Source organism: Calonectris borealis, chromosome 1 (genome assembly GCF_964195595.1).
Source record: "Calonectris borealis chromosome 1, bCalBor7.hap1.2, whole genome shotgun sequence".
Taxonomy (NCBI): domain Eukaryota; kingdom Metazoa; phylum Chordata; class Aves; order Procellariiformes; family Procellariidae; genus Calonectris; species Calonectris borealis.
Window position 1 is genome coordinate 64,348,276 of NC_134312.1, and position 15,176 is coordinate 64,363,451.

At 56.3% G+C, this 15,176-nt stretch overlaps 1 protein-coding gene across 3 annotated transcripts in view; it reads right to left on the reverse strand.

The window, feature by feature from the left end:
- Positions 1-6,174: 6,174 nt before the first annotated feature.
- DENND2A (DENN domain containing 2A) overlaps positions 6,175-15,176 on the reverse strand; it is a 60,829-nt gene continuing 51,827 nt past the window's right edge. For all 3 annotated transcript variants that reach the window (XM_075157959.1, XM_075157981.1, XM_075157970.1), the window contains exons 15-20: positions 12,171-12,348; positions 11,329-11,370; positions 9,845-9,962; positions 8,972-9,211; positions 7,814-7,900; positions 6,175-6,891 (exon numbers count right to left, since the gene is read on the reverse strand). In XM_075157959.1, coding sequence (XP_075014060.1) covers positions 6,860-6,891; positions 7,814-7,900; positions 8,972-9,211; positions 9,845-9,962; positions 11,329-11,370; positions 12,171-12,348 — 697 coding nt within the window. In that variant the 3' untranslated portion in view covers positions 6,175-6,859. The remainder of the gene's footprint in view (positions 6,892-7,813; positions 7,901-8,971; positions 9,212-9,844; positions 9,963-11,328; positions 11,371-12,170; positions 12,349-15,176) is intronic.

Sequence of the window (15,176 nt, forward strand, 5' to 3'; positions counted from 1 at the left end):
CGTTTCACACAGAGATCACCCACCAACGAGGACCCTTGGCTGAGGAGCAGATCACTGGTATCTAACACGACACAAAAGCCAACCAAAGCTTGGTCAAACACAACTCTCTCGTGTGGGCTCTGCTCTTTAATAAGAAATGAGCTCCCAGCGCAATGGATGGAGGCATCAGTTGGGTGTCTTCCCTCTACCCAGACCACTTTCACCAGGCTCATAGCAACTCCTTCCCCCTGAACCTGCCGCCTTTCCATCAGATTTGGCTAAAACTGGGCGAAGAGCTGAGAAGGCACCGAGGGGTGGGCTGGAGAACTGACAAAGCTGTATCACATCAGCACTACCTCCTTAGGAAACCAAAATGAAAACGTAATGGCTGCCTTTTCAGAGGCCAAAGGGACCCGCTTTGATCTTATACATCCCCTCTCCCTCTCCCACGCACAAACATTTACCGGCAGCCCCCCTTTGCTAAGACCTTGCTTGCAAGTGTTGTTTAGCTGAAAGACTCTGTGCTTTTAGTGAGAGAGTGAGAGACGCCACACGCCCGTGCGCAGGCACGCGCGTACCTGTCACGAAGTGGGGACGGGGTGGCTATGGTAGAAGGGTGCTGGAGCGTTTGGGATTGCAAGGGAGGGGGAGGGGGCCCACGCAAGCAGCCGGGTTTGCTCACCAGCGGGGAGGTGGGACACAGCAGGGGCGGGGGAAAAGGGCTGTGCCCCCAGGGTAGGTCCCTGTGCTATAAAAATGACTTTGGCTGGATCCAGCAGTAGGGAAGAGAGGCAGCTTCCACCTCTGCTCCTGCGCCCAACAGCATCGTCCGGGCAGGAGGACCCCAAGCGAAGCCAGGCCCCAAGGATGAAGACCCCCGCACTGACGGCCACTGCGCTAATCCTGGTGCTGCTCTCCTTGGTCCCAGCACCATCTGAGGGACTGGGGGGCCGGGCTGGCACCCCAGAGAGGCAGCCAGGAGCTGGGGGCCATGGAGAAGACCCTTGGCCACCTGGAGACAGAGGGGACAACCTGCCCGGGCAGGGGTTGGAGGGGAGCCGCCCCCCGGCCAGTGTGTGGGAGCTGGTGGGAGAGGCCCCTCCTGGCTCTGGGTCCCCCAGCAAGGCCATGGCCAAGCCCCCACTGGGCAGTGGCGAACAGGACCCCCCCGGCAAGTTCCGGAGGGTCGCACCGCAGCCCTCCCGCAGCAGGAGCCCGGGGCTGAGCCATCACCTGAAGGGCCACGGGAAGTTCAACGGGGACACGGTAAGCACAACCCGCCCTCAGCCAGCGAGGATGAGGGTTTCCACGGAGGGTTTGCAGGGGGACCGGGAGCGAGGGGAGGTGCCAGCCCCCTGCTCCTGACCCCGCGGTTGGGGAGCCTGGCGAGCCCCTTCGGCTGACCCGTCTGCAGGGCATGGAGGGGCCGCGTGCGGTGGCGTTACAAGCGCCTAGCAAAGAGGATGGGGCCAAAGAAATGGGTCCTTCCCCGCTCTGTGGGTTCCTCCAGGGCGGGCAGGATGTCGCTGGCCCCCGGGAGCCAGCAGCGGCTCTGGCAGGTCTGTGCAGCACAGGGACACCGAAACCAGGCAGCACGGCCCCAAACGCACTGCCACCCTGCAATGCAGGGAAAGGAGAGCGTCCCCCGGGCACAGACCTGTGCCCTGAGCTCCCAGCAGTTTTACCGCCCAAACGCTTGCAGTTGTTTGGCTCTACACCCACGCCAGGCAGCCAAGGCTGGGGTTTCGGGAGAGCAGGACCGGAGTGGCACCTCCCCTCCAGGCAGAGGGTTGCTGCACCCACACTGTGACCCATGGGCTGCTACTGTCTGCCCTCACGTTGGTGGTATCTGCCCGAGCAGCTCAGCCGGCTCTCCAGCTTCCAAACCGGGTTCCCCGTGCACACCTGAGCCCCAGCACCCCCGCGCAGAGCCTCGCTGCCCGGCAGTCCCCGTGGGGGCATAAAAAGCAGATAGGATGGAGGGCAGCAGGAGCAGCTGCCGAGCGTGCTGTGTCCCTGCAAGTATTGGGTAGAAAAGCTGCTTTCGGGTCATCCCTCATGAGCCGAGTGTGAAAGTGCCAGCCACAACACGGCCTCACAGCACTGTTCGGCTTGTGCTGCAGAGCAGGGTGGTGGGCAGTGACAGCCCTAAAACCCCATCTGGTACCTGGTGAGGCTTAGAGCAGAGCCGACGGCCGTGCACGCAGGCGGTGAGCAGGTCAGGAGGCGAGCGCAGGTCTGGGTGCGTGTCCCAAAATGCCATGCCCAGGAGGTGGGCGGTGGGCACCCACCTGTGCCGCATAGGCGGCAGCCCTTCAGCCATGGGGGCCAGCCACTTGGCGCGTGTTCTGCCAAAAGCAGTAACGAGCTGCCCCTGAAACTGCTTCCTTGGGCACCAGCTTCTCCAGCTCTTTGCATGAAGCTGCTGCTCTATAGCCTGGTGAGCAGCTTGTCCCACTACTGCAGGTTTTACTGCATTATTTTACCGTTTTAAATGGAAACCAAACATCCGGCAGCAAATGCTTCTCCCAGTATATCACATAATTCTTCTGCAACTTGGCTGTGCTTTCTAACAAGAGCCTCTCCAGCCTGCCCATCTGGGGGAGATGAAGAGGCTCTTTTGAGCTCCTCTCGCCCCCAGGCATCGCACCGCTGTCAGCTCGAGCGTGCCGGAGCCAGCAGCCCCCCGGCAAGCGCGGTCCTGGGGCTGAGCAGTTCATGTCACCCCAAAACGACTGACTAACCAGCTGTGGGGCATGCACACCCCAAAGGACACCTTCTGACTTTATGAGAGGCTGCTCTCAGGCAGCCCAAGCCTGCGCACGAAGTCTCTTTGAGCCTGCGTATGGCACAGGCTCCTCGGGGCCGGGGCTCTCAGCAGCATGAGCACAGAGAGATGACACGGCCGTGACTGGGAGGGGTCCCAGGCCAGGGCTGGGCAAGGCTGGACGCCGGCACCGCGGCCACCTCTCTCCCTCCCCCTGTAGCATTCCTGCCACGGCATCCACTCCCGGCCCTGCCAGAAGCCCTCTGACTGCGGCGGCTGCCTGGGGCTCTACACCTGCAAGCTGCCCGCCGGCACCTGCGACCTGAAAGCCGTCTCCAGGCAGAGAGGTAGGTTGCAAGCCCCCCGACTGCTGGCACCAGGGACCCCCACACACAGCCGCCCACAAGCACAGCCCTTCGGCTACACCCCTCTAAACCCAAATCAGATCTAATCTCTGCAGGGCAGGGTCTCGTCCCCTAAACTCAGCTGCAAAGAGCTCCCTGTCTGTCCTGCCGGCACTGGCCACCGTCAATGATGAACGGACGACTGTACGGTGAATGGGACATTCCAATAAGTATCTGTAAGAGCTGGGATTTTCCCGGCACCCTGAGCCCTCGCAGGACACCGACAGCCTGTGCGGGGAAGCCAAGGAGGGGAACGGGGCTCAGGGTTTAAGCGGTGGCTTGGGAGTCCACAAGTGCGGCTCTCCCAGGCACCATGAGCTCCCAGACCCGCAGAGCTGCTCGCGTTGGCGTGTGCGAGCTACTTAATTAACCAGGGACCATCAGGGAGCAGAGATCACAGCTTTTAACATTGAACCGCGCAGAGTGAGCGTCCCGGTTCTCCAGTACCCCTCGGTATATCCATACTGCTCCCCGACTGGCCTCTTCCCTTGGCATGTTTGTCTACACCCACATACACATGGTCACGGAGGAGAAACTCATCCAAGGCTACTAAACACACAGACACCAGCTCTGTGCAGGAAACCCTTGGTTGTGGGACGTACAGTAGGCAAGTGTAATGTGCTGGATATATAGAGCATACATAGTGTGTGTGTGTATGTTTATAGTATACAGGGCATACCCAGCATACGTGCTCTGTTCACACAGTCTTCTCTGGGCACCTGCTATTGGCAGCCCCCAAGGGAGGGCACATGGACCCCTGGTCAGAGCCAGCACAGCCAGTCTTACGGCTTTTCTTCGCAGGTGGATTCCTCCACAGCATCCAGAGCCCTGAGGGGCGCAGGGCCCTGCTCATCCCAGAGCAGCACGGCTCGACGTAAAGCTGGAGAGGCTGTCCTGCAGCTGGAGACCAACACACTCTGTCCGAGCTTCATTTTAAATCCTTAATGACACAGCTGTAAATGTTTCTTTCGCTGCTCTTCTCATGCCGCTGTTTTTTAGCAGCCCCCTGGATTTGTAGGCTATGTAGGCTTGATTCCCACTTTCCTGAGAGCTGCCAACGAAAGCAGAGTGGCCACAGATCCTCGTGCTGGCAGAGCCCACTTGGAGCCCCCAAATGAGACAAACGGGGCTATTTCACAACCCATTTTGATTTGAGCGAGTAGGATGTTGCAGTAAAAGCTGCCAGTATCTCGGCATGCTCACACGCGAGTTCAAGCTGAGCTAAGGAGCCTGTTGGCATCGGCCATCCCAGGAAACCCGCCCAGCTCCTTACCACGGCTCCCACCGAGGAGGGCGAAGTCCCACGCTGTTGAAAATGTCGCTTGAGAAGGGGAACGTAGGGGCACAGGCTTGGTGGCGGGGGACAACGTAGGACACCTGCTTCTGGAGGTCTGAGCTGAGCCAGAAGATCAGCTTCGTTTAGCACCCCACAAAGCTTTGCAGGCATCCTGGCCACCTTCGCATGTGTGGGTGCGTCCCAGCTTTGCAAAACCCCATTTTGCTACCATTAAAAACACCTTTTAAAAAGAGAACAAAACACAGCATTTGATTCACCTCGAACTCCACCGCGGTTTCCTTTGGGGGCCACCACCACCTCCTGTGACAGATTTGGCTTTAAGTAGTGCCAACTGTGCCCAGCACGCCCGAGGGGCAGCTCCCCACGCCCCCCGCCTGGCCCCCCCTGCAGGAGCCTGACCCCCGGGGGGAGATAAATACTGCTGGCTTCTCTGACCCCCTCTATCGCCGCTTCAACTGTCCCCGCAGACGAGTTGGGGAGCGTAGAGCTGCAGGTGCTGCCTACCTGCCCCCGCCCGGCATGGCACTACTGCTGTCCTGCGTTTATGGTGCTCACCACAGAACCACAGAGGGGTTGAGGTGGGAAGGGACCTCTGGAGGTCATCTGGGGCAACCCCCTGCTCAAGCAGGGCCATCTAGAGCCATGTGCCCAGCTTATCTGGTCCCCAGATAGTGGCACATGTCACAGACATCACAAGCCCCATTACACTGGGAGCCAGCGAAGCACCATCTCTCCAAGCACTCACCCCCTCACCCCGCCGCCTCTCCACCCACCCAGCTGCCCGCTCCGGCCACCACCCCTCACAACCCATTTCCGCTGTCCTTAAACACAGCAAAGGAGGAGGCTGTCGCTGTAGGAAACTTAGGAAACGCAGGCTTCAAAAGATTCACAGAGCAGCACTGGACCCAGAGCTCCCCCTCCGTTAACGAGCGGAGGTGAGCTCCTGTGAACCCCACTGCTGGTCAACAAGGCCCTCTCGCCTGGGAAAGCCCACTGACCACAGGGGCACCCAGACCACTTTCAAAACCTCCGGCAGCCCTGTGTAGCCCAGTGAAGCACGGCTGCCCACAGCACAGGTACCCGCACGCAGCTCTCGCCCTGCAACCCCCGAGAGCTGGGGAAGAGATTTCCCTCCAGGCCACAGCAGAGCTACCCTCTGGCTTCCTCTTGAGGAGGAGACCCAAGGATGCTCCAGCTGCTCTTGACTCTGCCCTCACAAGCAGTGCAAGGGAAACAGCTTTTGCACCAGTCGGAAAGAGCCCTCACCTCCCCTCAACCTCCACGCGCCTCCCATGTCACCACCCCACCTTTCCCCCTCACCAAAACAGACTGAGGAGAGGTGAGCAGGAGGGGGGCAATGGCAGGTCCTACCTCTCCCCCAGCCAGGAGCTCAGAAGGCAGCAGCAGGCAGGCTCCCCTTGCCTGCTTCCTACTGCACTCCCTGGCAGCAACACCCGAGATGGGAGAGGAGAGCCCACCCGACCTTTGGGAAGCGGTCTCCCAGGCGAGACCCTGCAGGTGAGCTCCACTTTGGGCTCCCCCTGCAAGCAGCCAGGCAAGGGAACGAGGCCACCCAGGCTGCAAGGCTCACGGGGAAGCCAAGGGCTTGCCAAGCCAAGGGCTCAGCTGGTAGATGTCCTCTCTGGCTCAGGCTTGGTGCCATGTGGGCCGGTGGGCAGACACAGCTCATCCCCCGCCCCAAAATACCAAGGGTCTGCACGCCTTTTACACCACTTGCTTTTAATTACACTGCGTAAGGAAAGGCTTCTCCTCGTGCCAGGACCCCCTGGCACAGCCACCCCAGGAGCTGGCTGGCCCGTTAAGTCCTCAGTAGGTTTAGTGGTTCCCCCTCACCCTTCTCCCTTGCTTGGAAGCTCCTCCCGGTCAGTCCACATCAACCCTGCAGCCCTCAGCGTCCTCGCTTTGCAGAGACCTATTTCCATACATCTCTGTTCCTCCCCTCCTCCGTGCCCGAGCTTTGCCTGCACAGTCCCGTGGGAGTCCCGCTTTGGCCTCCTGCAGCACCAGGCAGAGAGGAGGCAGGGCAAGAGTCATCGGTTAATAATTGTTCTAACCCCCATATAAATAGAAAAATACAACAAAACAAAGAATTGACTAGCTAAGAGATCCAATCCGCGGGGATGCCTGCAACGTGCTAGTGCAGAGTTCAGAGAGTCCTTGGTCCAGTGCATGGTACTGTAGATATCCAGAAACCTGTCCCAGCAGCCCCACAGCCGTCAAATCGTCCTGTGGCACCACACGTCTGTGCGAGCGCGTCCTGGCCGTGGTCAGCTCGCCCACGGCTGTTGGCTCCGGGGAGCAGGCCGAATGGGAACGGTCGATAAAAGTCTGATTTATTGCTGTTAAATGGTAGGGCCATTCTCTTCTGTGGAACAAGGATGTGCTTCGCTCTTACTTTTTGTGGAGGAATTTCATTTTGCTACCTGGAGAGACGGAGAAAGGAAAATGGACTTGCCTCAGTGACAGGCAAAACAAGTGTCATTCCTCACCACCACTGGCTGAGCAAGCCTATGCAGAGAATCAGCCCTGCTGCCAGCCCTGCGTCCTTACCCACAGCCACCTGCCCTGCAAAGCTCAAGCAGGTGCCTGCAGCGCAGGCCGTACCTCGGCCCACCCCGCAGCAGCGCTGCAGACTGGGACCCTGCAAGCCCCCAGGCGCACCCCCCAGACCCCATTTGCCCAGCGGTGCTGGAAGGTGAACGTTATTACTAAGCTATTAGTTATTACCTGGCCAGAGCGCGTGTGGGTAAGAGGCACGGCACACCAGCCCCACACACACCGCTGCTCTTAAACGGCCAAGAAAAGACAAGAGGGCCAGGGATGCGATCTGAACAGAAGATCAAACTCTCTTAGCCATGGTGTCCAATGACTTATCAAGGACTTCCAACCTCAGTCGGGAGCTCTCGTCTAGCTCCTCTTACAGTGGAAAATGGATTCAATATTAGGATACTCCTGGGCAACTCCCACTGCTGATCCTCCAGGGCAAACCTGGAGGCCATGGAGACTGTGTCACTCCCCCCCGCAGGAACCGCATCCACCACCCTCAAGTCACTGGTTGCTCCATTGCCTCCTCAGACCTGCCCATCTCCTTTGGAAGACACAGACGTAGCTCATGGCCCAAGCTTTGGTTCTCCATCAGCCTTCAGACAAGTGGCAGATCAGGGGGCAGAGCCAACAGTGTGCCAGAGCAGGGATCCATGGCCGGGCACAGATCACTCAAGGCCCAGAGCACACGCAGCCACTAGCAGAGTCCTGCCACCCTTTAGCAGCTTCTCTGCTGCCAGACCTGAAGGCAATAAGAAGCCTAAGCCTCCTGAGAAGCCAAAGGTTTTGCTGGTTCCTTACCTAGGCCTTTCAGGAACCTATTGACTCCACTCTGCTCCCCACTGGGAAGTGTTTCCAGGTACTCCTGAGCCCGTACCTCAAACAGACCTGCAGAAAGAAAGAAGTCAACAACTTCTATTTTGCTTCCCTATAAATAAAAGTAAGAATGCCCATCTGAAAGCATACTGTCCCAGCTTACCAAGAAACCGTTGCACACGAGATCCCCACCTCCTCCACCAGCTGAGCCCAGATCTGGGACAGGAGCTTTTGGTTTGCCTCCTCCCTCCCTACTGCAAGGCTGACTGAGCTTTTGTACCTCACACAGGGAGAGACAAAACCTCTGTTCATTCTGCTACGAACATGGCTAAGTCCAGAAAGTGAGATCATCTGAGGAATCGTCACAGGGGTTTTACCACGCTGCAAAATCTCTTTTACTCAGCCACCTATTCAAGTGTCTGCTGCTCATGAGTGCTTGGCAGGAAACTGCTAAGCCAGCACCAAGCAGCAGCAGGGATGAGAAACTTCAGTTGCCAGTAGAGCCCTCAGGACTGTGGGATAACAGGAATGAAACAACAGAAGCAGCTCTGGGAAGGACATGAGCATCCGTATCTTCTACTAGCCAAAACAGCCATAAGCAGTCCAGCCAGTTCTTCCTCTAGACACGGGAAGGGGATGTGAGGGACTGCAAGAATAAGTCGTTCCAGCAGTGTACTGTGACAGTCCTGGTGGGAATTCAGCATGGAACGAAGAGGCACACACATGGAGGATACTGCTTATGTCCCTTACTGCAGCAGTGAAGGGTGCCTGTAACCCCAACCTCCACGAGAAACTACCAGATCACGCACAAAAAGCCCCTGTTCTCCAGCAGCCGGTTCCCATGCCCTGTGCAAACAGTCTCACCACGCTCCTGTGAGGTGATGCTCCCCTTTGGGAAGGTAAGGAAACAAGAGACAAAAAAATCCCCAAGTGACTTCTTGGAGGCTGCGCAGGGGTGTCAGAACAAACCATCAGCCTGCGCTGGCGCGTCCCTACCACATCCCTCCCGGTGTCTCTGCATGGACACTGCAGCCTCCAGCCGCGGTGCTGGGGATGGAGCTGGTGGCTGGTGAGCACCTCCGGGCTATCGTGGGAGCAACAGCGGAGTTTCCGTGACTGCAGAGCCCAGGCAGAGCCCCTCACCTCTGACCCCCTGTTTCCGCAGCTCCCGCTCCTGAATGAAGCCCCCGAACATCTGCGTCTCCATGAAGACCTCCAGGAAACGTCGGAGACTCTTGGAGGAGACAGACTTGCGGAAAGCCTCGCGCTGCAGGGTCCGCTCCTCTCGCTCCGTGGGGGTCAGGAAGAGGGAGTAGTGGCCCACGATCTCCACAAAGAAACGGACAAAGGCCTCGGACACCACCTCATTCAAAGGGCTGGTCTCTAAGGAGAAAAGAAAGAGGTAGCAGTGAGGACAGTGCTGTAAGGACATGCTAGGGAAAGCCCTGGGCACAAACTCCCTGGCTTTCTGAAGATCTAGCCTGAGCAGAAAAAGCTGCTCGAGAGACAGCATCCTAGGAAGTGCTTGCCATGGAAGAGGACTGGGCTGCTACTACTTTGAAAGCCACCAAGCTTTGTCTCAGCTCCCCTGCAACCAGGAGATGCCCATACTGTGTCTCAAAGAGCTGTCTCAGCCCAGTTGCCTGTGAGCCACACGGCCGTCTCCAAGACTTCAGCCCTGGGAGTGGGCTGTCCCCCAGAGGAGCCTGCATCACTCACACGGTCAGCAGCAGAGAAAGGCCTGTGGGACATCCCCCGAAAGGAGCAGAGGTGTTCCCTGGAGCCGTAAGGAAAGGACGGGCAGAGCCAGGAAGGGGTAAGTACTGTTTCTCTTCACACAAAGAGAACTGTCCCTGGTGAAATGGAATATTTAACACAATTTCAACTAAAATCCTCACCTACCTCCAATTTCTGTGGTGTTAAATTCAATACAAGCCTAGTTCTCCCCTAAGAAGCAACAGGAGAAAAAGGGGCAGGAAGAGACATGGTTTTAAGCTGAAAGGCACCGTGCTTTACCCTGCTTGCCATTGACGGGGCCCTCCTCCTTGTCACTCGCCAGCTCATTCCTCTGCTCCAAAATGTGCTCTAGGGCAGCCTGCAGCTTGCGGGGGAGGATGGAGTCCTCATCTTCCATCTGCAAAACAGAGCCACCTCCTCAGGGCCCGGGGCTGGGACACAGCCAGCTCCCGCCCTTCTCGCCAGCTCCTATCCTGTCCCCAGCACGGCAGGGGGAGCACTAAAAATGAAACGTGAAGAGAGGAAGAGGGAGAAGGCGTGATATGCTTGGCACATTCCCAGCACCTCCCAGTGCAGGATTATCAAGAAGCATGATTCTAAAAGGGAAAGGGGGTGTCTCGTTCCAAATATTCTCCTATTCTGGAAGAATTTCAGGTGTCTGGTCCAAGAGGCTACCAGGCAGTGCTCACCTGTGGCCCCGTGGTCTGCCCGCAAGCACTCACACCACCACAAAGAGGACGTATCTGAACAATGCTGGAGTGCAGCCAGGTGAGCACAACCCCCTGCTCAGCTCTGCTCAGGCACTGGTCGAGTTACGGGGGCGTAACGAGTTCCTGCAGACCAAGGAACTGCAGGTGATTGTGTGAGAGCTTCTACCAGCCCTGGCTGAGACAGCGTGATTTAGCTTAAACCTCCAAAAGAGAAGTGCAAGGTAAAGCATTTCCCTGCAGCTAAGGCAGCTGGCAAGCGAGAACTGCACCGAAGGAGTGGCCTTCACCCACACGCTACTCCCTGCAGCAGGAGGTGCGCTTCTCCCATCCCACCCGCGGGACCTGAGGCACAGCAGAGACCACGCAGCCAGCACTGCTCAGTGATCTGCTGAAGAGCTTGGGGGCAAAACTACCTTCCTGGGGCAGGAGCACATTCGCTCCTCTATCCTCTTCCCTTCAGTATCCCGCTCCTCCTCTCCATGAGAAAGGGCAGTGAAAATCAGCAGGCAATCTCATCTGCAGAGCAACTGCTAGGTTCCCGTTTACCAGCTTCCTACTTGTGACCCATCCAGTGCAAGGAGTGAGGAATCACAAGCTCCTTGGGCAGGAAGGGATTTGAAGAAATCATCAAGGCTCCCTTCCCTGCTCAGGGCTGGGTACGCGATAGGAACAGGACTGGCAGGCACAGGCTGAAAGAGCCCGTGCTGCTCCCCTGCAGACAGTGCCAAGCTGAGGCTTTCCAGCTTTGCCCTCAGCCTTACAGGATGCCACTTAAGGACACACAGTGCTCAAGTGCCACCGTTTCCCCTCTTTAAAAAAAACCAGAGAGAGATATAATGCACAATGATTTGGTCCTCAACAGCCGTGGTTTAGGACTCTCATATTACATACGTACACAGCAAACCCTATGACACTGCCAACCACAAATCCTGCCTCAGTTTGTGCGCGGAGTAAGTGATCCAGCCAGCCAGGCAGGTCAGCAAACACAGACGGAGGTAAGGTGTGATGGAAGAAGGGGATAGAAGATGAAAGATACGAAATAGCTCTGCTCACCTGCCTCAGAAACCGGTTATTTACAAGGTCAACGACGAGGACCTAAGAATGAGAGAGTAAGAATAAAAAGGGGAAGTCATTATTTCCATCCTCAGAGTTTATCTTAATCTGTAACTGCTCTGGAGGAAACACTTCAGCCCTGCCCCTGCTCCTCCTACCCACCACCGCAGCTGGAGCAGGCACCCAGTGCAAGCCAAGAACAGAGTCCTTGTTGTGGCTTTCTAACGACTCCACCGCAAACCACAGAACAGCTTGGACAGCGGGAGGCTGTGCTCCAAGCCCAGCCCACTGCTCCTCACCACCTCCTCTCAGGGTCAGAGCTCCGTCTTTTCTCCCCTTGCGCCGCACCGCCGTGCCCTGGGTGGGCAGGGATAGAAATGCCTCCCCGACCACGTTCAGCCTTGCTGCATTCACCCTTGCACACCATGAATTGGTCTTCCTAATTATTTATTCATTTCATTAGGCACCTGTGTTAATTAGAGGGGCAGCTATCCTGGTCAATTCATAGCAATCATACTTCAAGCCTGGCAGACTTTGCGCTTAGCCCCTAGACAACACTATCCAGAAACCAACAGTAACTTTAAAAAATCATCTCCTACCCACAGCAGCCCCACAGTGGGAGATTCCAGCCCCCCGCCTTCCCAAGACAAAACAAGCCTCCCCGGGGGATGTCCGCCTCCTCCCTCACCCCACGCTCGCAGGAGCCAGAGGACGAGACCTCAGCTCCTTCACGCCGCCAGCTGCCAAGGCAGACTCTCACGAGCAGTCTTTCCGGGACAGAAGACAACTCAGTCCACTGGAAGCAACCGAGAACAAGGCTGCGGTGCGGGTGCATGGCTCACCTCCTCCACCGGGAGCTCCTTCAGGCGGGGCAGGGAGCTGGAGAGCAGGCCGATGAGGAAGGGGGTGGGTGAGCACACGATGTCGATCATGGAAGGCGGCAGCACGGGGATGTAGGTGTGCTGCCAGGTGAAGGGGTACAGGAGGGCCACCGTAGCGTGGCAACACTTGGAGAGAGTGCTGGAAGATGAAACACAACCAAGGGCAATGGCCGGTCAGTCAGGAGATGAGTGGTACTTCCTAGAAAACAGGGCTCTTTCAATCGTTCCCTGATTTAGCTCTGTAATTACTAGGGGCTTTCACAAATTTCTGACCCCATTTTCCAGCTTCAGGAGCGGCGACCCATAACAGGAGGCCATGTTTTGAAAGACAATCCTGACCCACGCACATGTGACAAGAGACAGGTTCCACTTAATCCAGCATCTGCTCCTCCAGTGCCCCGATGGGAAATACCACACAGACATGGGGTCTTACATGTCACTGCCTCTCATTGGAGAAATGAGTTTATTCTCTTTCATGGGAAAGCCATGGGTCTGACACATAGGGGCCGTACTGTCCAGCATAGACAGGACACAGAAGAACGGGGAAGCACACACAGGACGCAGAAGTCGGCTCCACCAGTACAGCAGCTATATGTTGGGCTGCACTGTAGGCCCACTTACCTGCTGGCCATACTCTTGGACCCCTTGCCAAAGCCCTGGGTGTAACCTGCAGCCACAAGGTCCCCAGGTGTTCCTGCAGGTCGTTCCAGCCCCTTGGCTTGCTACCTGTGCAGGATACATGCTTCGCCTTTGGGCAACCCTTAGCAGGAGTAATCGCATGCCAATGGCACGCTTTTCTCTGGGTCCCAATCACACCGATAGCTCCTAGCCGCTGTGCCAGAGCATGGAGGGAAGGCAGCGGTCTCCAGCCGAGGCTATCCAGGCACCCTGCAGCCTGTGGAGCTTGCCAAGGCTACTCAGAACCACGGGAGAGTGAAATCCCAGGAGGGGAGCACACGGCCGGTCTCTGCAGGATGCTGCCCGCGGCTCACGGGACCGCAGCCTTCCTTCTTCCCCCTTCAAATGCCACCAGCAGCTTGGCTGTAAGCCTCTTAGAGGGTCCGTCCAGAAATCCCATCAGCTCTCTGGCAGGAGGCAGGCAAGGTCTGCAGTCAGACACGGCAGAGCTCGCCGCAGGGCACCAGTTACTCATCCGTTCTGGGTCTGGAAGCATTTGTATGCATCAAGGGAGGGGGAAGGCTCGCCACTATAAACCCTGTATATAACGTCATTTTGTTTTACTAGCATCCAGGTCTCGAAAGGCTGGAGGAGGGGAGGGAGGCTGGTGCAGCCGGGAGGATTCACGACGCTGAGGAAGGGCGCGCAGCTGGCTCCTGTTAAACTCCACAGGGGAATTCACACTCAGCAACCCGGATCTGGCAGTTTATTGCTGACTTGAGAGGGAAGGGGTTTGAGGGGTGTGGACTTGAGCTCGCCCTGAAAAGTGAAACCCGCTTTCCCCCCCCGCCCCCTGCTCCAGCTAAGTCTGGCGGATTTGAATCCCTGCGCTGTAACACTAACACACGCTGAGCTGGGCTACAGCTGGCTGGCTTTCATCCCGTAAGTTCCGTTTAACAGAACATGATTATGGTTGCTCGGACATCAGTGTGATCATATGAAGTAACCAGGCAGTAAACATCGTTAAACACATGACGCTTTTTGGAGATAAGTAAATCCCAGAGGAGAGGCTGGAATCTGCTTAACGTGAGAATTTTATCTAGGACTGCAACAGGTAGGGAACGGGTGCTCGGGAGGGACGCTTGGGACGCGTGCGCTGAGGAAGTCTCTTCACAAGATGGGGACAGTTTCCTCTCCCTGCACTCCCAGAGGCTTGTCTTTTTTTAAGGGGATGCTCTACAAAAACAGAGGAGGACCCTAAAGGCTGTGTCACGGACTGGTAGCTTTAAGCCTTTAAAAAGGGAAAAAACCCCTCAGTTTCACATCCTTGTTTAGGAAGGTCTGGGAGTATGCCCCTCCCTTCTCTGCATTCGTTCCTGCTGGCTGCCCCTCTGTCACTGCTCTCAAGCTGTGCCTGCCCTCATCAGCAAGCCCATGTCTTGCTGTGTCTACCACACGTGCAAGGCAGATAATGAATCAGAGAGGAACAAAACGAAAAAAATGAGAAAACGCAGAGCTAGTAAGAAACAGGAACATTTACCAAAAAAAAAACCACCACCCAGAGAAAATGTGGGAACAATATCAGAGTAGATTATTTTTCTGGTATCTTTCATACAAGCTAATCTTGAAAGGAACTGCAACAAAAGTGAGTGTGCCACCCCGTCTTAGAAGTGCACTCCGAGTTAATGAGATCCTTCAAAAACTGTCTCCTTCAAGGCGGTGTTACTTGTACACCCACACGTTTCACGCCATGTTAGCAGGTGCAAAAGCAGAGGCTTCTCTTCCCCTCCATTACTGCAGAGCGTATTTTCCACTCCTCAATTTCTGGCTGATAATAACACCAATAGTAACAACAACAACATCATGGTGAAAGCTGAAAGAACTCCTTTCATCACTTCTGCACAGCACTGTGGCGTTGCTCTTAGACCACCACCGCTGGACTTCCTCTTCTTTGAAGAGAGGTTGAAGGTGGAAGTGTTAGAAGTTTCACCTTTGTCACAAATCCTCGATCTTGAAGGCACATTCAACTTTCCTGCCTAAAGGTGGGAACTGCCTTTACAGATAGTATTTGAAAACCAAGGGAAAGGATCTCTGTGATTCCAGGTAGCTCCACAGAGGAACAGTGAGCAGCTGAAGTACATGGTTATTTATGGCATGGTGAGATATTACGGCATGCTGTCTCCTACTATATTTATGGTGGCTTGGTCTTCCCTCAACCCTGCTCTCAAGTCCCAGCGAGTACACACGGTATGTGAGAGATTAAGTGGGAGGAAAGATGGCTGAGGTCCAGTTAGTGGAAGCCATAGACAGAGCTGTGTAAGTCTGAAATGCACAATGCAGTGGGAAGTA